The sequence below is a fragment of the Manis javanica genome, chromosome 5, assembly GCF_040802235.1.
Source record: "Manis javanica isolate MJ-LG chromosome 5, MJ_LKY, whole genome shotgun sequence".
NCBI classification, from domain to species: domain Eukaryota; kingdom Metazoa; phylum Chordata; class Mammalia; order Pholidota; family Manidae; genus Manis; species Manis javanica.
This window is the reverse complement of record NC_133160.1, coordinates 31,544,112-31,565,003: the sequence shown is the minus strand read 5'-3', so window position 1 is coordinate 31,565,003 and position 20,892 is coordinate 31,544,112. Positions and strand designations below refer to the sequence as shown.

At 40.2% G+C, this 20,892-nt stretch overlaps 1 protein-coding gene across 4 annotated transcripts in view; it reads left to right on the top strand.

Annotated features, from left to right (window-relative positions):
- The window catches only part of FERMT1 (FERM domain containing kindlin 1), a 39,979-nt gene that overhangs the window by 11,550 nt on the left and 7,537 nt on the right, over positions 1–20,892 (top strand). For all 4 annotated transcript variants that reach the window (XM_017667234.3, XM_037017585.2, XM_037017584.2 and 1 more), the window contains 8 exons: positions 352–454; positions 10,539–10,646; positions 11,031–11,162; positions 12,761–12,810; positions 15,274–15,398; positions 16,197–16,303; positions 17,492–17,713; positions 18,309–18,433. In XM_017667234.3, the coding sequence (XP_017522723.2) occupies positions 352–454; positions 10,539–10,646; positions 11,031–11,162; positions 12,761–12,810; positions 15,274–15,398; positions 16,197–16,303; positions 17,492–17,713; positions 18,309–18,433 (972 nt within the window). The remainder of the gene's footprint in view (positions 1–351; positions 455–10,538; positions 10,647–11,030; positions 11,163–12,760; positions 12,811–15,273; positions 15,399–16,196; positions 16,304–17,491; positions 17,714–18,308; positions 18,434–20,892) is intronic.

The window sequence follows — 20,892 nt, the reverse complement described above, 5'->3', positions numbered from 1 at the left end:
AAAGCAGGGAAAATAAGAACTGCCCAGGTTCCTTCACTGAAATACTTCAGTGTCAGTGAGAAAAAAAAAAAAATATATATATATATATATATACATATATATACAAAAGGATTTGGAAAGCTATAAAAGCTGCAATATTAAACACAGATATAAGCTATTATCAAGGCCTCTCCCTACTGGGTTTGGTTATATTACTTGAACTTTCTTCTAGATGTATATTTACACATATACATACACACATGGATATACTTACATATCCATGTATATACATATGTAAGCTTATATATATACATAACTGATATATATATGTAAAACTGTTTGACTTTTAAAACCCATCCTATTGTTTTCTAGTTGGCTAGACTCCTCACGTTCCCTTATGGAACAAGGCATCCAGGAGGACGAGCAGCTGCTGTTACGATTTAAATACTACACTTTCTTTGACTTGAATCCCAAAGTAAGAAACTTTTTCTCTATTTCTTTTTTTTTTTTAATGTGAATGCATGAAAATATAATATGGAGTCATTTAGATATCAAAATGAGGATTAACTTGTGTAATCTCCTGTTTTAGCTCTACAGGAGTAGGTCAATAAATGTATAGGGATCTCTGGATTTTCATCTTTTAGTGTCTAGGGGCCACGGTCAGCTGCCCCTGAGTTGGCAGGAGTCTCTAGGGGTCTTCTTCACACCTGGCCTGGCGGGTCCCGCCCGTCTCCAGTCACAGGAGTCAAGGGACAAGAAGAGGGCAGCTCATGGAGCCAGCATCCTTAATGGTTAGGAGGGCAAGAGTCGTCAGGGCCCAGGTTAAGAGCAAGTTCTCATGAACAAGCAGGGTCCCATGACAGCATACACTGGACTCTCCACGGCAGCTCTGAACGAGGCTTGGGTGATGACAAAGAAGGATCGTCCACAAAAATGAGGCCCTCGATGGTCACCAACTTCCATTTTAAGTGCCCGTCTCCCACCTGAAATTAACTAGGACAGCTGAGTGGGGAAATAAGTCCTGGGAACTTCTGTGCCTTCCTTGCACTGTGTGCCCTATTAGAAAGCTGTGAGTCGGCACTTCATGAACAATTGTACAAAGTACATATACTGTGGTCACCACTCCTGCGTGCACAGGGTGATTTCCTCGTATTGTTTCCATCCCAGTTTCCTGCTTGTTGCTCTTTTGCATTTACTGCCGTGAGCACCTGTGGGAGGAGCCTGCCTCAGGCCACCTTTTCCGTGCAGATCCTTTTCCGTCCACAGCGGTGTCACTGCCTCTCGTGGCACCGTCTAATCCTTGGCCCTGATTTTAAGTCTGCTCTTTAAAGGCACATCTCAGGTCCCGTGGCTTCCCTTACTGGCATCTTCGTCAAAATAAAGATTCTTTGTCATTTCTGTGGCACTTCTATTCAGTCTTCATTTAGATTCTACTTAATGCCCATGGACCTAGCCTATGGCTAGACGGGGCATGTAACTTTCAGTGAGTCATGGCAAAAGAGCAAATTTTGGCTCCTCTTTGATAAAACTACCAGGAGAAATTACTGAATGGCTTCTCCTAAAGAAGTGTTTTGATTGTTTGTAAAGGCATTGTAAATTACACAACTGTCTAGGTTTTCATTTTTACATTGTCTGATAGAACAGAATTTATACATTTTCTCTGACTTCATTTTTTTTTTTTTTTTTTTTTTGGAAAAATAACCTTTAATTACCTAAGTGATACATAAAAACATTTCCCCCACTGAAAGATGTTCTCACCTTCCAGGGAGTACTGAAACCACTTTTAATCACCACTACCCACACCAGACATGATCCAATATTCCTCCCATCATCAGCAATTTGGAGACGATTTTTCCAAACCTTCTTCTGTATACTCACATTTACATATTTTACATATATTTACTTATCATCACAGAAAATGAACAGTCTTGTGGCATCTCATCCCCCATAATGTCCTGCCATTTGCTTTCTTTGTTCAACGTTGTGACTTGGAATTGATCCCATGGCCGTAGACACAGGACTACCTCTTGCTTTTTTCAACTGCTGCATAATATTCTCAGGCATGGTTTATTTATCCATTCCCCTTTTCTGAGTACTTAGGTTGTGCCCAGTTTGTATCATGAGAAATAATGCTCTTAAGATCCTCCCCATATACACTCCTTGGGCACATATGCAAGTGTTTCTCTTAGGTTTTTTTTTTTTTTTTTTTTTGAGAGGGCATCTCTCATATTTATTGATCAAATGGTTGTTAACAACAATAAAATTCAGTATAGGGGGGTCAACGCTCAATGTACAATCATTAATCCATCTCAAGCCTAATTGTCTGACTTCATTTTTAAGCCTCATTCCTGACTCAACTTTACTCTTAGCTTGTTTAATTCCTAGTTAATTTAAGCTTTCTAACAAGATCTCTGCTATCTATTGTAATTAACAACCTCAAGTTTTTTCTGAAACTCGAGAATACATAAATAAAACATACCCATACATTTTCTAATTACTAAGTCAGTAATTTGGCCCCAGCTTACCTATTCAAACTTGTGCCCCTATTCTTTACATATTCATTTACTTATTGGGCAACTACTGTATGCCAAGAACTAAGCTAGCAGCTGAGCATCCAAAACTTCTGGACAGAAGAATAATGTTTTCAAATTAATGAAATAAAATACAGAGGGTTACAGAATGAAACAGATATATTGAACTATAGTAAACAAAATGTTTTTCAAAATGGATCTAGTAATACATATGTTTAATTAATTGAATAAATAGTAAGCTCTAGTGTCGGGTCTCATCATTAGCATAATTTCAAAGTGGTGATGCATGTGAGCAGTATTTGAAAACAGGAGTAATTGAAAACAACTGTGATACAATAGGAACAGTCTGCCATCCTGGTGGTCACAAAGTTACAATTACTCTGGAGTACTGTAGTTTGTTGCCTATATTCATTGTGGAAGAAAATGTGAAATTTTCATTAGAAGTTGGTGCAAATGGAGATGTAGTTTTTCCTTATCCAAACTCACCTGCATTCAGACTCCCAGGTCCCAAAACACCACATTCAGAGTACCTGCCTTGAGACCACATTCAAGTCTTACCACTTCTGGAAAGGAGGTTTTCTCTATGCTTGATCTCATTGGCCTTTCCCCTCTCTGAGCCACAGCTGAACGTAATTTCAAGACTCCCACCTCTAATCATACCACAGTCATGGATTTTCTCTACAAATAGACTGCAAACTCCTAAAAGACAGGGACCACATCTTATATTTCCTTTGTCTTCCAGCCCCATGGGCTGCAAGGATGTTGTGGAAGTCAGACTTGTCTAGTTCAGTCACTTCCCCATGATAGGTCAGCCAGCCCTTGGGGTCAATATCCTTGCCCAGAAATTCCCCATTAAATCCCTCACATTGGCAGTTGAGCTTAATGCCAAAAAAAGAAAGATGTCAACCCTGAAAAATTGTGAAGAACTTGTGATTTCACAGCCAAAGAAACCATACATGATGAGCATAAATACCAAACATGGAGGGGTAATATTAAATATGTTCATTTACAAAATAGGATAAATAAAAAGGAATCATACTCCCAGAAGGAGTGAAATTGAATGCAAGGGTTTTCAATGCACTAGGACTATTGTCTTAGACTCTTGGGCCTCCAGTCTCTGCTTGCATAGTTGTAAGGAGTTCTTTCCACATAGACCATGAACAAAACCTATTTGAATCTAACAGCCAAACAGCAGCGGTCAGTCGAAATGTGACAGGAAGACCCAGGCTAGCAGCACATGGCTTTGGGGCACAAGAACATGAGCCCCAACCACTTTAGAGTTGTGGCAGTACTCCCTGCCACATGTGTCTGCCATATGGTGTGCTATAAACAAAAAACCAAGTTTAAGGCTCCTACTATGTGCTGAGTAGACAGAGTTTACAGAAACTTAAGATGTAGATCATGTTTTCATAAAACCTACAATCACATCAAGAAGAACAAAGATTGCACTCATGAAACCACTGCAAACACACAGGGCACCCCACAGATAGGAGCTAAATTGTGGCTTTCATAGAAGAGATGTAGGCAGGCTATAGGACTGAGGTGACAGGGGCTGACTAAAATCTCAGATATATGAAAGTAGTAGAATACAACATTTCAAAAATAATATACTTGTGAAATGAAAAATCCAGGATCCATAAAATTTGTACTTTCTAATTTAAAAAAATGAAAATTTTATGCATAGCAAAAATCTATAAACAATTATTTAAAGAGGCTTTGCAACACCTACTACAAACAAAAGGCTAATTTTGGTATGTAAAGGGCTCCTACAAATCAATAATGAAAAGACCAACAACCCAGTAGACTAATGAGCAAAGAATGTGAACATACAGACCATAGGAAAGGAACTACAATTGGCTCTTAGTCTTATACTGGCAAAGATCAGAGTGTGGAGAAACATATACTGCTTGTAAGTCAAAGTACAAATTTACCTAGCCTCTATGAGAGGCAATTTGGCAATATCTATCAAAAATTACAAGTCTACATAGCTTTGACCCAGTAAATCCACTCCTTGGTATTTATACCACAGTTTTATTCAGCTATATGAACTGATATGTCTGTGTACAAGAACAGTTATTACCACATTATTTATTTTAGGAAACCACCTAAATGTCCCTCAGTGGGGAACTGGTTAAATACCTACTGGTACTTCCACATAGTGTTGTTGCTAAATAGAATGAACCAGCTTTCTGTTGATGTGGAACATATTCAAGGCATATTATTCAATGAAAAAGAGCAAGAGTGTAGTGAAACTACCACTTGTGGGAACAAGGAAGGGAGAGACGGTATCGTACACCTTTCGTCCTTGTGGAATTCATTCAAAATGAATTCAGTATTTATTCTTTTGTCCCATTTAAATACGTTCAAAATGTATGAATTAAAAACTTATAACTCCAATAGTTCATAGGATTTTTTAAATGTTCAGGAGGTACAGGGATGAAAGCAGTGGGCATGGCAGAAACCAGGTTGTCCAGGCTGGGCTTTCTATTTTTAATAAACCAGGAGACAAAGGAAATGTAGGGCCAGGGAGAGGCAGGAGTGGCCAGTCTCCACCAAGGGAAAAATTTGTCTCTTAAGTTGCTGAACCCACTGGAAAGAGTTCTCAGAGAGAAAAGTGCTATCGGACCCCTGTTAATGACTGACCTGGGAAAGACCTGGAACCTCGTGATGTTCGAGAGCGTCAGCTGGGAATGTAAACAGTCCAAGGAACAAAAGCCAGACAGCTGCTGGAGGCCACAGAGAAATCCAGTGCTCCTCCACGCAGCCGGGGCTTATCCTGTCCTTGTGACGTCTTATACTAGATCCTGTTCTCCTAATCTATAAATGTAGATACTTTTGTTTAACCAATACTCTTTAAAGAATTGTTTTATTTGATTTGGGGTGAGGGAGTTAAGTATGTTCAGGTGTGGAGGCTCTTTTAAAATTTCTAAACTCTTTACTGACTGCATTTAAGAGAAAAGCCCCATTGGGTGACTTTCTCTCACTAAAACTCCTACAGCGTTAGGAATTGTAGACACTGTGACTGGCAGACAGACAGATGGATAGATCAATGTGACACTTAATCTATCCAAACTTCAGTGGCTAAACATACTATTTAGATTTTTGTCTTTAAACTGTCAAGTAAAGCAGGGGTCTTTCGGAAGGGGTGTTGCTTGGTTTTTTTGTGTGCATTGTGCCTGTGGTGTTTTTAGCCATCATGAGATCTTTTGCTGGCCTTATAATTTACATACCATGAAAGTCACCCATTGTAAGTGTTGCGATATAATGATATTTAGGAAATATATGTAGTTGTGCGACCATCACTGCAATCCAGTTTTGAAACTCTCCCAAAAAACCTTCCTCATACCCATTTATGTTCAGTTCCTGCCCCCAAACCAGTCTCAGCCCATCACTATTCTACCTTCTGTCTCAAGCTCTGCCTTTTCTAGAAAGTTCAAATAGATGGTATCATACAATATGTGTCTGGACTCTCACTCGGCATAATGTTTTGGAGGCTTACCTGTCTTTGCATGCACAGAGATGTGTTCCTTTTACTGCTGCATCGTCTGCACTGTGTAAGGGAACCACATTTTGCTCATCCATTCACCAGTTTAGGGATACTGGTTTCCAGTTTGGAGCTGTTATGAATAATGCTTCTGTGAATATTCTCACGTGGCTTGTGTTTTGGTTTGTTTTTGGAGTATTCTGGCCTCATTCCTGAGGTGTACCATGACACCTGGCAGAGTTCACAAAAGAAAGACAGACTTTAAGATGCCTTTTTCTGGCTGCCTGCACACAGTTTGGGTGTTGCATTATCTCCTTATCCCAGCAGCTTCAGAAATGCTGAGAAGGAGCTGCTGACAGCACTGGGCCTCATTTCCCAATCTGATAGCAACACTATGTGCTCATGTGGCTTTACTCTGGGTTTTTACACTCCCTATCACCCTTTTTCTTAATGCAAAAGAAAAGATAAGCTAATGCTAATTAACTTGAGATACATCTGTTTAGGTACTTATCTTTCTATTCCTCCCCCATGTTTTCTTCAACTTTTTTTGATTTGCATTTCCTTTCTTTTTCCTTTTTTAAGATGTATTTTTTTATTTGAATGTAGTCGATATACAATATTACATTGGTTTCAGATGTGACAATGTAGTGACTCAATAATTATATACATTACTAGATGCTTGCCACAGTAAGTGTGTGTGATCTCACACGTGGAATCTAACAAAACAAAGCAAATAAACAAGAAGCAGACCCATAAATTCTGACAACAGACCGTTGGTTACCATAGGGAGGAGGGTGCGGAGGGATGGGTGACAGGTGAAGGGTGGAAGTGAAATAAAGAGGTCATATAAACTTCAGATTATCAACATTTTTATTTCTTTAAAAGATATAATAAATTGATTTTTTTAAAACTGCTTAAAGAATAAACATAGGCGTTATTGTTCAATGGATACGCTTTCAGTTTTGCAAGATGAAAAGAGCTCTGTAGATGGATGGGGGTAATGGTATCACAGTGTGAATGCATTAACGCCACTGCTCTGTGCACTTACACATGGCTGAGGTGGTAAATTTTATGTTATATGTATTTTACCACAATTAAAAAAAAATTTTTTTAATGAAACATAAACATTCTATGTTTATGCTTTTTGAGGACCTTCCAAACTGTTTCCCATGGCTGCACCATTTTATATTCCCACCAGCCATGCACAATGGTTCCAATTTCTCCACCTTCTCACCAACACTGGTTATCTGTCTTTTAAATTAGGGGCATCTTAGCAGTGGGTATGAAGTAGTATTGCACTGTAGTTTTGTATGTTTAGATTCTTATCTGTGATTTATATTTTGGGGATGGTATAAGATTGTTTTTTTATTTTGAATTTTTGTTCTCCAAATGGCTAGGGTTTTTTTTTTAAACATTTTATAGCTTTGAATTCTTTCTTCTACTGATATAAACAGCCATTTTTATTTTATATTAAACATATATACATAGGTCTTTTTCTCGATATTGCTTTATTGACACTTTGTCTATAACTATGCCAATACTACACTATTTTAGTTTCTGCATTTTTATAGTATGTTTTAATATCTGGGAGAATAAGTGTCTCCCCAACATTGTTCTTTTTCAAAATCTTCTCAGAGATACTTGAATATTGTCTCTTCTAGCTTAACTTGAGAATCAACTTATATAAAGTTCCATTAAAAGTCCCTATCAAGTGTTGGTGAGGATGTAGAAAAAAGGGAACCCTCCTACTTCATTGGTGGGAATGTAAATTGGTGCAGCCACTATGGAAATCAGTATGGAAGTGCCTCAAAAAAAACTACGAATGGAAATAACCATATGATCCAGTAATTCCACATCTAGGAATTTACCCAAAGAAAACAAAATCTCTGATTCAAAAAGATGTATGCATTCCTATGTTTATTGCTGCATTATTTATAATAGCCAAGATACAGAAGCAACCAAAGTGTCCATCAATAAAATAATGGATAAAGAAGATGTGGTACATATATACAACAGAATATTACTCAGCCATAAAAAAAAGGAATTCTACCATTTGTGACAATATGGATGGATCTAGGGAGTATTGTGCTAAGTGAAATAAGCTGGACAGAGAAAGACAAATACCATATGATTTCACTTACATGTGGAATCTAAAAACAAAACAAAACCAGCAAAACAGCAATAGACTCATAGACACCACAGGGGGCAGGGAGTGGCAGGTTGGGGTGGATGGGTGAAAGAGGTGAGCAGGATAAAGAGGCACAAAAACTCAAGCACAGCGTAATTAGTCACAAGGATGAAAGTACAGCATGCAATGGCCATCCTGCCTAAAGCAATCTACAGATTCAATGCAATCCCTATCAAAATACCAACAGCATTCTTCATATGGAACCACAAAAGATGCTGAATAACCAAAGCAATCCTGAGAAGGAAGAATAAAGTTGGGGGGATTATGCTCCCCAATTTCTAACTCTACTACAAAGCGACAGTAATCAAGACAGTTTGGTATTGGCACAAGAACAGACCCAAGAACAGAATAGAGAGCCCACACATATATGGTCAATTAATATACAATAAAGGAGTCATGGACATACAATGGGGAAATGACAGCCTCTTCAACAACTGGTGTTGGCAAAACTGGACAGCTACACATAAGAGAATGAAATTGTATTATTGTCTAACTCCATACACAAAAGTAAACTCAAAATGGATCAAAGACCTGAATGTAAGTCATGAAACCATAAAACTCTTGTAAGAAAACATAGGCAAAAAATCTCTTGAATATATACATGAGCAACTTTTTCCTAAATATATCCTCTCAGGCAAGTGAAACAAAAGCAAAAGTGAACACATGGGACTACATCAAGCTAAGCTTCTATATGGCAAGGACACCATCAGCAGAACAAAAAGGCATCCTACAGTATGGGAGAATATATTCATAAAAGACATATCCGACAAGCGATTAATGTCCAAAATATATAAAGAACTCACATACCTCAACACAGAAAAAGCAAATAACCTGATTAAAAAATGGAAAGAGGATCTCAACAGACACTTCTCCAAAGAAGAAATTCAGATGGCCAACAGGCATAAAAAAAGATGCTCCACATCTCTAATTATCGGGGAAGTGCAAATTAAAACCACAATGAGATATCACCTCACACCAGTTAGGATGGCCAACATCCAAAAGACAAGGAACAACAAATGCTGACCAAGATGCAGAGAAAGGGGAACCCTTCTACTGTTGGTGGGAATGTAAATTAGTTCAACCATTGTGGAATGCAGTATGGAGGTTCCTCAAAAAACTAAAAATAGAAATACCATTTGACATGGGAATTCCACTCCTAGGAATTTTCCCAAAGAATACAAGATCCCAGATTCAAAAAGACATATGCACCCCTATGTTTATTGCAGCACTATTTACAATAGCCAAAATATGGAAGCAACCTAAGTGTCCATCAGTAGATGACTGGATAAAGAATATGTGGTACATATAACAATGGAGTATTATTCAGCCATAAGAAAAAAACAAATCCTACCATTTGCAACAACATGGATAGAGCTAGAGGGTATTAAGCTCAGTGAAATAAGCCAGGCAGAGAAAGACAAGTACCAAATGATTTCACTCATTTGTGGAGTATAACAACAAAGCAAAACTGAAAGAATAAAACAGTAGCAGACTCACAGACTCCAAGAAGGGACTAGTGGTTACTTAAGGGTAGGGAGTGGGAAGATGGGTGGGGAGGAAGAGAGAAGTAGATTAAAGGGCATTATGATTAACACACATAATGTAGGGGGTCACAGGGAAGGCAGTATAGCACAGAGAAGACAAGTAGTGACTCTATAGCATCTTATTACGCTGATGGACAGTAACTGCAATGGAGTGTAGGGGAAACTTGATAATATGGGTGAATGTAGTAGCCACAATGTTGCTCAAATAAAACCTCCATAATATCAATGATACTTTAATAAAAAATGGAATAGAAAAGAAAGTACAGCATGCATAATATAGTCAGTAATTCTGTAACATAGTTCTGTGTTGATAGTAACTACTATAATTGGGGTGAGCATTTAATAATGTGGCTAACTGTCAAATTACTGCTATGTATTTGAAACCAATACAATATATTAAAAAATGTTTTAATTTAAAATGTCCCAATCAGATTCTGATTAGAATTGTATTGAGTTTACACATCAACCTGGGGATTCCTTCCCCTTTATATTACTTAATCACCTAAACCATTGTCACTACCTGCTTTTCCTACCAAGCGAAGTGAGATGAAAGGGGGAACAGAATGGAATCCAAGGTGAGTCAGTTTGGTCCCTGAAAGAAGCTCTGGAAGTACTTTGAGAAATTTCTAAATTCAGAAGTAAAAGGAGCTGGGGTTGTGGAAAGAAAGAGGTGTTTCTTTCAGTTACCTGAACTGAAGTTTATTGCATCTGATTAACAAAGAATGGCCTCAGTCCAGAATTTTTGTGTTGTGGAATATGATCTGCCCCCTACACATACACACACATGCATACATACCTGTTTCTTCCTCTAGTATGATGCCATCCGAATAAACCAACTCTATGAACAAGCCAGGTGGGCCATCCTCTTAGAAGAAATTGACTGCACAGAGGAAGAAATGTTGATCTTTGCAGCGTTACAGGTATGGGAACTTCGTACCTTATTTCTGGAAGGAGACAAGGCAGATTTGTTCTACTTAAAGTTTCCTTTTCTTCAGATTTTTTTGTGGTTGAAGAGCTGAAAATGAGGGGCAAACTGAAGTGCAAAATACTCCTTATAACCCACCCTAATTACAGTTAGTCTTACAATTCTTATCTCTTCCCCACTACAAGCTCAACCAATGAGGGAGAACAGAGTGTGACCATAACTAACCATAAATCTCAACATAACTCAGGTTAAAATGTCATTATCCCTACACAGGAGGGCGATGTTCAGTATCACAGGGGAATTGTCTTCAAAGTGGAAGAAAGGGCTAATGGATTCCTTTGTGTTTATAACATTTCTAAAACTTCTGTCTTCATTACAGTATCACATTAGCAAACTGTCGCTGTCAGCTGACATACAGGATTTTGCAAAGGAGTCTGAGGTTGACGAAGTGGAAGCAGCGCTTTCTAATCTGGAAGTGACCCTAGAAGGTGGAAAAGCCGACAACACTTTGGTATGAACACTCCTGATAACTCAGAATTGTGGCTTTGCTCTGATCGAATGATAAATGCAAATGAACCTTTTTTCATTAGAAATAAGAGACTATTTCATCTGATTTTGAAAAAAGAAAACACGCTTGTCATCTGACAAGCTTCAACCCAGCAAGGACTGACTAGCTTTTCCCAGGGCAGCTCTGTAAGGGACTAGAAGAGATTTTCATTACTACCAAAGACAGTGCATTTCCTCGGAGGGATAAATTGGTGTGGTGTGAGGGAAAGGCTGCCGAGGGGTCCACTAACCTGGACCACGGAATCGTTCACTACCTTAAGTCTAGAAAGAACCACCCCGTCTACTTCATGCAAAGCTGGGGGAAAGGAGAAGGTGCTTTACAGATACAAAGCCGTCGTGTCGATTTACCTACTCACACATTTCAACTGGGCAGGGTTAACCGAAGTGAGGGTCTTTTCCTGGGACATGGTAAGAAGTTCCTGAATGCTTTTGACTTTAGGAAATAAGTAAACAAAACCCTCCAGCAAAACATAAAAAAATTAAATTGCTTGGTCCTCTCTTGCTCCTTATCCAGTGTGCCTGAATGTCAGCTTTATGATTGGAGTGCTTCTCCTGTTTGATTTGTTCATTGGGTGCCACCCTTTTGTTTAACTTCTTCAATTGTGGGTGTAATTATCAGCTTAATTCACATTGAATTAGGGAGGTGGATGCATTGTAATTGAATATAAATAACAAGAGATAAAAATGAGTCACTATATTCTTATGTATTTGCTGTGTTTTCTTTTATGATTAAAGTCCTTAAAAGGGAAAATTGATAACAAGTAAAAAGCAAATACTTAATGATACAAAGTGCCAAGATTCTGTAGCAATTCAAAGCCCTGTCTCACATTCATAGGAGACACAGGCGCCATGAAACTGGAGTTCTCCTTTGTCTCCTTCCTCCACCCAATAGATACACTGGGAAAATGACCCTTGGAATAAATTAAGAGTTCTCTCTTCCCTCCCTATTTTTATGTGATGCTAAACAATAAGCCTTTCAGTTAGGCACCAGCCTATACTCAGAATGAACTTTGAACCGGGTTCCCTTTGAAAGGTTAATCAGTGAACTAGATGAAGCTAGAGTTACTCACTCTGATGTGAATATTGGGAAGTTGTTTGTATATGAAAGAAGTAGTTTCTAACTCAAATTTTTAACTTGAATGGTAGTGCTTGGCCAATTTTTTTAAATCCCTTTTTTCATTTATGTGATATATGATACAAACAGTCAAGTGGGGGGGGGGGAAGTACACCCTAACAAATCAGTACTAAGTGGTCAAGTTCCCACCCAAATCAAGAACTAGAACTTTACCAGCCACCCCAGAAGCCCCAGTATGTGCCCCCTCACACTTCTAAACCTCCCCCACCCATACCCCCACCCCAGGTGACTACAGGAAATGTGGTGAGTGTGACTGTTTTTATTTTATCTTATTTTAATTAATTTAAATTTAAATAGCTAACTCAATACAAATACTTAGTGGCGAGTGACTAAGTATGAACAGTACAGGTACAGGCTATCAGCACCACCTAATTATTGCTTATGAAATGTTATCTTTTTTTCCTTAGGAGGACATTACTGATATCCCTAAACTTGCAGATAATCTCAAATTATTTAGGTAAGTCACCCTTAAAGGGATTACTGGTAACAAAGCCTTGCCGGTAAAGAGTTCAGGAGCATAAATCGAGCATATTCATTAGACACGTTCGTGGATCAAAGGTAAGAGCACAAGCTTCAGCAGCAGACAGACCGGGGGTCACATCCTAGCTCCACAGCACATACGAGCTGAATTACCTTGGGTGTTACCCTCACGTCTCTAAGCCTCAGTTTCCTGATCTAAAAAATGGGGATATACTTCCTCTTGGGTTTGTTGGGAGGTTTAAATAAAATAATGCCTATGTAGCATTGAGCATGGTGCCTGGCTCAGAGTGCACAATGAATACATGATGGTGTAAACAGGGCCGGGTCCGTGGTAGACACATGGGCCACACTGGAGTTTCAGGACTGTGTGTCTAACTGCAAGGCTCAAGACTCTGCACCATTGGAAGGTTCTTTAATGGTTTAAAAATCAGTTGTCTCTAGAACTTTGATCCAGAGCTTACACAAGCAGTCACTTTAGTTTATCTACCTTTGCCTGTTAAAGTACTTCTGATAAACTCCCCAGTGACTGCAGACCGATCTGAAACAGCTAACATGTCAGAGAGATATTTAATTTCACAGAAAGAAAGGACTGCAATATCTGTGATAGTGCCAGGGTGTGGCAGGATGCAAAGAGCAAGGGCCTTTGAAGTTAAGTTAGCTACTTAGGCCACTTTATGGTTTGTTGACTTTCTCAACACACCAATACTTCACTGGGTCACTTGGCTTGAAAAGAAACACAGTTGCTTTGCATTACACAGGACTGGGGGAAAGTCCTGGAAAGAATGAACAATGAATTGGGTATAAATGAGATACAAGCCTCCAAGGGTAACAATATTTGTCACTGGGTTTCTCAGGTTTTGGAGGATTTTTTAATGTGATCATAGGATACGGTCTTAAACAATAGGGTCATTAACCTAACTTTTGTGGCAAAAATAAGTGCAACCACACATATTGTTATAGTCAGAGCCACGGGAAAAAAATGTTAATTTGAATCCACAAATACATCTTCCTAAATTGTTAGTAATTGTTCTGTGAAAAAAGTAGGTTGCTGTATTCTCTGTACAGAGCAAAGCCAGCTCTTCACCAACTAAATGACAATCCCCTTTCTGTAGATGTTTTACACGAAGGACATTAAACCTTACCTCCGCTTGAGTGTGTTATCTCAGACTCACCAAATTGTCCTCATAGTTAGCCAGTGGTCATTTTTTCTACCAAAGGTCTCAAGATGTTGAATTGAATAAATATTATAGTTCATGGAAGAAAGAGATGAAGGAGGATAAGAAGGAGGGAGGAAGCAAAGAATAAAGGAGACAGGAAGGGAGAAAGGAGATTGGAAGATGGAGCTCTGTTCCTAGTGAGTATGTATGTGATCCTTAAAGGCCTCTTATAAATAGTTGCAGCCACACATATCGTCATTAGTAAAAAAGCATTGAACTAGCCCTTTGATTTCTAATGTCTTTTTTTTTTCTTAAAAGCTTTTTTTTTTTCCTTAACAAAATCGAGTGAACCCAGTATATAAATAGTGGACTTCAATTTCAAGCAGCTGATTAATACACCTGGTGGCATCTGATCGAATGCAAACTCCAATCTCACTATAAATACATATGAGTGCTGGATAAAATAAAAATTAAAAAACCGTAAATACAAAATTGAACTTGAAGTGAGATTGGGAAATCCCAGCTTGCAGGATATAAAGAGGGAACCTAGTTCTACAAATGAAGCCTCAACTGCTCAGAAGGATTTGAACTGTGGACATAGATTCTTACAGTTTGAGGTTAGGATTTTTATCCCTGCGCTGGGATAGGAGATAAAGCTTTAAGGCCTGTTGTGAGGCAGTGAGCCAGGACTGAAGGCCCTGCCTAAAGGTGCAAACTTGGAAGGGCTGCGTTCTCTATTTAACAGAGAGTAGAAAAACTGCCTATCATCCGATAACTTGAAAGTTGTGCTGTCCAAATGGACAGCCGTTTCAGATCCAAGAAAGATACTGATATTTCAGATGCCACCAGATTCATGCTTGTTTCTCACATATGTAATAATCATAAGACTTTACTGAGTACTTCGTTGTGCCAAGTACCATGATAAGCACTCTACAGGTATTAACCTCTTTCCAGCCCCACAAAAGCCCTGTGAGTCGGAGGTGATGCTCTTCCCATATACGTGGCCCAGGCAGATGAACTGTCTCTTCCCAGGTCACACATTTAGGCAGTCGCAGAGCCAAGCTGTGGAGAGCCGGTCTAACTCCTGAGATTGTATAAACTACCTCTCACATCAAAACACCATTTTTTTGTTTTAAGCAATGAGGTAGCAATTTGAAAATTATTTTTTAAACTACAGAGTATGTTGCTTGAAAGGATCTCTAGAAAATCTTGATCTTGAAATGTGTGATATGCCCTACATTTCTGGGCAGTTATTTAAATGCTTACTACACTTTAATTTGCAGGCCCAAGAAACTAATATTAAAAGCTTTCAAGCAATATTGGTTTGTCTTTAAAGACACATCTATAACCTACTTTAAAAATAAGGAACTTGAACAAGGAGAACCAGTGGAAAAGCTAAACCTTAGAGGTAAGAGGCTCCTACATCTTGATATATTTTGTCATGACCCAGCAAGCCAACGAAAGCCAAGACTCCTCCCCAATGAAGCAAGGTTTACTTCCAAAAGAACCTTTGTCTGTCACTGGTTTCAAAAGGGCAGCTTCCTGCAACTCCTCTTCACCATGGATGCGTGGACTGGAATGCACCCCAGTACATGTGGTTATTGTATTGCTCTGTCTTTTCTTTCCCAGTGTATCTAAGTCTGTGAAGTGGTAGTAATTGCCTTCATAAATATATGAGGTATTGTAGGATCCTGAATTCCCGAACAGTTGTGTTTAATTTGGTATCACTTTCTGAATTCCTGAACAGTTGTGTTTAATTTAATATCACTTTAGTGCCTATTCTCACTTCTGAAAGTGGCCATCAGTGTACTGGTAACTCCATGAACTGAGATATTTAATGAACCAGTGCATGCAATTCCTTTATCATTGTGAGAATCAGAGAACTCCTTCTGCTTTGATTTATTTAAAAGTTCATATTCCTAATCATTTCTAAGAGTTAGGATAGCCAAATCATCCTGAAGAAAGAATTCAATGAATGTATATTTAAGAAAACCATAACAGAAAATATTGTCTTTATCCATATTAGTTGTTCATAAGCCTTATTTAGTTATCCTTAGTTAATGTTATCAGCTTGCTCCACAGTTTTTAAAAAAAAAATCAAATCTGAGGGGCGTTATGTTCAAAGTCTTTTATTTTAGATGCACATCTGATATTTATGTAACAGATTTCTCAGAACTCAGTTTTGTCCCTGCCTTTTATTATTTAGGCTGTGAAGTTGTGCCAGATGTAAATGTGGCAGGAAGAAAATTTGGAATCAAGTTACTAATCCCTGTTGCTGATGGTATGAATGAAGTATATCTGAGATGTGATCATGTAAGTAAAATCACAAGAATGTTATATCACTTCCCCTTTATTAAGCCTAAGGACAGACCATCCAAGGTGTTTTCTCGAACCAGAGAACTCATCAGTCAGCTATTGCTTTGTAACAAACAACCACGGAATCACAATGACATATATTAATATATTTTTGTTTCTGAAACATGCGCAGGTGGCTGGAGGTTAGATGATCCAGGCTGGTGTTAGCTGGGCAGATGTGCCTTGAGCCATAGGTCTGGCTAGGCTTGGCTCCTTGCTGCAGGTTAAGCTCACTGTGTTTATTCTGGCTGCCTAGGGAGGCTCTCCTCATAGTGGTGGTGGAAGTACAGGAAGGGAACTGGAAATGTGAGGCCTCCAAAGCTTAGGCTTGTGGTTGGCACACTGTCATTTCTGTCCACACTCCATTGTCTAAAGCAAGTCTTATGGCTGGGCCCAAAGTCAAGAGGTGGGAAATTACAGTCTGGCTCGGGTGCGAGGGGCTATAAATTACATGGCAGAAGGCGTGGACACCAGGAGGGTTAAAGCTCAGTTGACCACACCTACCTTCATTTTGAAGAATTCCACTCCTCAGCTGCATCCGCTCAGCTTCTGGGACCATTCCTCTTCACTTCCTGTGGTGAAAAAATGAGGACAGACATCCAAGAACAATAGAAGCCACCACTAACTGGTTCAGATCCCATCAGTGGACCTGATTCCAACCATGGAATTAGAATCTTTGCTAAGGATAGGCCAGGGTAGAAATAATATGGGAAGCCAGTTAATGATTCATTTTCTTTATTTTTTTCTGTCAGAGAGATCATATGTCACATAAAAATGGAAATATGTGTATCAAGGAAGGCTGTTGGATAGTGTAGGTTTTCACCCATCTGTGCTCCCTGACAATCCTTTCTGTCCTCGGCTCATCCTTAAATGCAAAGGTCCTTGCACAGAACTTATCAAAGCTGACATTTCTATTCTCTAGCCTGTTAGCATCTGAAAACTCAACACAGGACTCAAAAGCTTCTCGTGTGTTAAATTAATGATTGACATCCACTCAGAACGTGTGCCACTTCACGTCTGTTCCTAGCTTGGAAGGTGGCAGCTGGAGAGGGGTTTTATGGAGATGAACACCCAAGTCCTGCTCTGTTACCACAAGGGTGGCTGTGCTCGTGAACTCATTTCTCAGCCCTCTGATGTTTGCTGCAGGAGAACCAATACGCCCGATGGATGGCAGCCTGCATTTTGGCTTCGAAGGGCAGAACCATGGCAGACAGCTCCTACCAGCCAGAAGTCCTCAACATCCTGTCATTTCTGAGGATGAAAAACCGTAATGCAACATCTCAGGTGGCTTCCAGTCTCGAAAACATGGACATGACCCCAGAATGTTTTGTGTCACCTCGGTTTGCAAAAAAACACAAGTCTAAACAGGTACAGCTAATCTTGTCGGGGCGATTGTTTGCGGTGGATCGTGTATTTTCTGAAATAATATGAGGAAGCAAAATGATTGAGGCCACCATCATGAAAAATCAGCTGGTGAGAGTATTTGACTATGGACTGGGTATTAGATATTAAGAGATGACTGGTAGTTTTGTTAGGAGTGACTACACTGCTAACTGAACATGGCCATTCCATGATTTGGTTTAAAAGTAAGATGATTTAGTCCCCACAAATTAAAGTTTTAAACTATGCTTCCATACAAGTGTGTTAAAAATTACACAGATGAGCAGATTCACGTACCACCACTGTCCTCGGACACGTGGACCCTGGAAAGAAGGACCCAGGACTCTCTTCCTGCATGAGCCTGAGGAACTCTATGTGTTGACCATGTTTCTCCTGTCTCCCCAGTGATTATGTGTCTTATAGAAATAGTGAGAGAGAATGAATGACTGAGAGTAAATTGTCTTTGTAGAGCTGCAATTGAGTCTTGCATTTATTTTTCTCATTGGGGAGCTGAGCTAATGGGATGATGATAGAACCATCCATATATGCTAAAGGGAGTTTGATGTGTCCTACTTCTGCGTAGCTAGCGGCCCGAATTCTGGAAGCCCATCAGAATGTGGCCCAGATGCCCCTGGTCGAAGCCAAGCTGCGGTTCATCCAGGCATGGCAGTCTCTACCTGAATTCGGCCTCACCTACTACCTTGTCAGGTAATTACCATGTCTGCTTGCCTCTGTCTGTCACCTTCCTTTGAATTTTAAGTACCTTTCTTGGAGCCCAGTTTATTCACACTTAGTCTAGAATGTAGAACTCTTTTTATTTTAGAATACTGTATTTTCACAAATGGCCCAAACACTTTTGGCTGCTCATAAAAACCTTCCATATCTCTGTTCAAAATGTCAGCACCCTGGAAACCTAGCGAAAGTGTGAGAAAGGGAATTTTAAAAGATTTGGTTCTTTTAGGATGATACTTGCAAAACTAAAGGGAGAGATCACATTGCTTTTATGAAATCTGTGACCTCCTTTTGTGTCCAGTTTCTCCCTGTTGTGTATCTCATACCATGTCTCATGGTGTGGCTTTGCAGAATTTTTAGGTTTTTCTAGAGAGGTCCTAACAAATCTTGTGCCTTCCAGCCTTATCAGCTAGTGAGCCTGATCTCTAGATTTCTGGGCCCAAAGGGCCCTTAGTTGGCCCATCTACTACCTCTTTCTGTTTTACAGGTGAGAATTTAGGGATAGCTTCAGAATATTACCCAAGTTCACCCCCTGGTCAGGGCCACACTTTGGCATAGAATCCACATTTTCCCCAAGCATGAAGGATGGCTCTTCCCCACACTGCATGAAATGACAGGTTCCCCAAAAGGTGTCCACGGGCAGGCTGGAGTGAGATTACACTTTTTAGTTCAGTAAGAAAGACTGATGTTTAAGGAAAATCTATGCTTAATTCTGCAGTAAAGCAAGTATCCTCTCTCACTTTTTCATTTTATAACCTGGAGATTGGAAGATTGGTTTGTATTTAAAAGAGCTGATTTATGGGAAAGTACAGTTTTCATCTGGTTTTTTGGCTCTTCCCAGAGACCTAGCTTCACCTGCCCCTTCCAGCAGGAGAGTCTATTCCAACTTCTCTGTTCCCTGGAATATCTGTCCTAATGCTTGTCCCAAACAAGCAACTCCTTCTGCTATATTCCCCCCAGCAAAAGGAGGGGGCAGAGTTTTACTGGACACCCAAATGTGTGCATGTACACACACACACACACACACACACACACTCGTATATAGTTGTCAAGTCAGCCCCATGAGGTGGAAATAACAGTGACACTTGAGCCAAGCAGGCCCAGCTTCCAGTCCCACCCCTGCCATCTACTGGCTTTCTGACCTTGGCATTTTCATTAACCTCACAAGCCTCAGCCTCTGCATTTATTCAGAGGGCATCCTGAACTGGCCTTGTGGAGAGAATCCAGTGACACAGTGCAAGGACAGTGCCTGATAGGTTGTGAAGTGCGGCCCTGACAAGTGTCTGATGACAAACACTCCTTTAACACACTTCCCCTTTTGCCAGCTGCTCCCTTTCACCACCCTCCACCCGTAAATCCACCTCCAGTGTCTGTTTATGGAGGGGAGGTTTCACGGCAGCTAACCCAGATTTGGTGACTATCTGCCTTTTCCAAAGCCAGTCAGAAACAAAGGCTGGAGCAGCCCACCATGGGGCGGCAGGCAAAATCAGGGTCTGCCCACACCCAAAAAACCTGGGGCTCTCCAACTCCCTGGGTGCTGGAGAACAGCCCATGGAATCCATGTGCCAGAGAGAAGCCGGTGGAGCAAGCAGTAGGCTCACATGTGATATTAAGCATTAAGGTGGTGGAATAAAGAATAAAAGGTCTGGAAATGGTTCCAGAAAGGTGATAGGAAGGACCTAAGAATGATGTGTAAAGTGGTTTATTCAACTAGGAAGTTTTTCTCAAATCATACTTTTTTTCCTGCAACACCCATTTGCACATTGCACCCCATCCCCATATCAACCTGCAGTTGCTGTCCCCTCCCCCTGCTGCCCGTCACAGCAGAACTCCTTGAACATGCCCTACCTACATGCCCTCTGCCTCCAGTTCCTTTCTCCCATTCTCTCTGGAACCCACTCCAGTCAGGTTTTCTCCCCTGCTTGCCCCCATCCCCCCGCCACTGCCCCAAAGCTGCTCTCATCAAGTCCCCCGCTGGCTATACGACCTTCACAGGGCTGAACCCAGAGGTGCGTTCCCAGTCCTGTGACCCTTGCCACAGCGCCTCCCTCCCTCCTTAGACCACGTTCGCTTCGCTTGCCCCCAGCGCAGCAGACATCCCTGGTTTTCCTCCTGCCTCATGAGCCCACTCTTTCGGTCTCTTTTGCAGGTTCTTTCTCATCTTCCCAACCACTTAGACTCCTGGAGCACATGGGAGTATCTTAAGTCACTCCAGTTTTACGGAGTGCTGTGACACTCAGCCATTCTGTTGACTTCATTTCTGTGCCAGGGACTCAGAACTGTGTATGTATGTTGAGCCCAGAACTCTCATAAACTGCAGATTCATACATCCAGCTACCCTTTGCTGTCTATGGGCAGCTCATCTTAACAGCCAAAAACTCCTTCTCTTCCCCCTACACCTGCTCCCCTGCTTTCTGTCATATCTCAGTAAATCA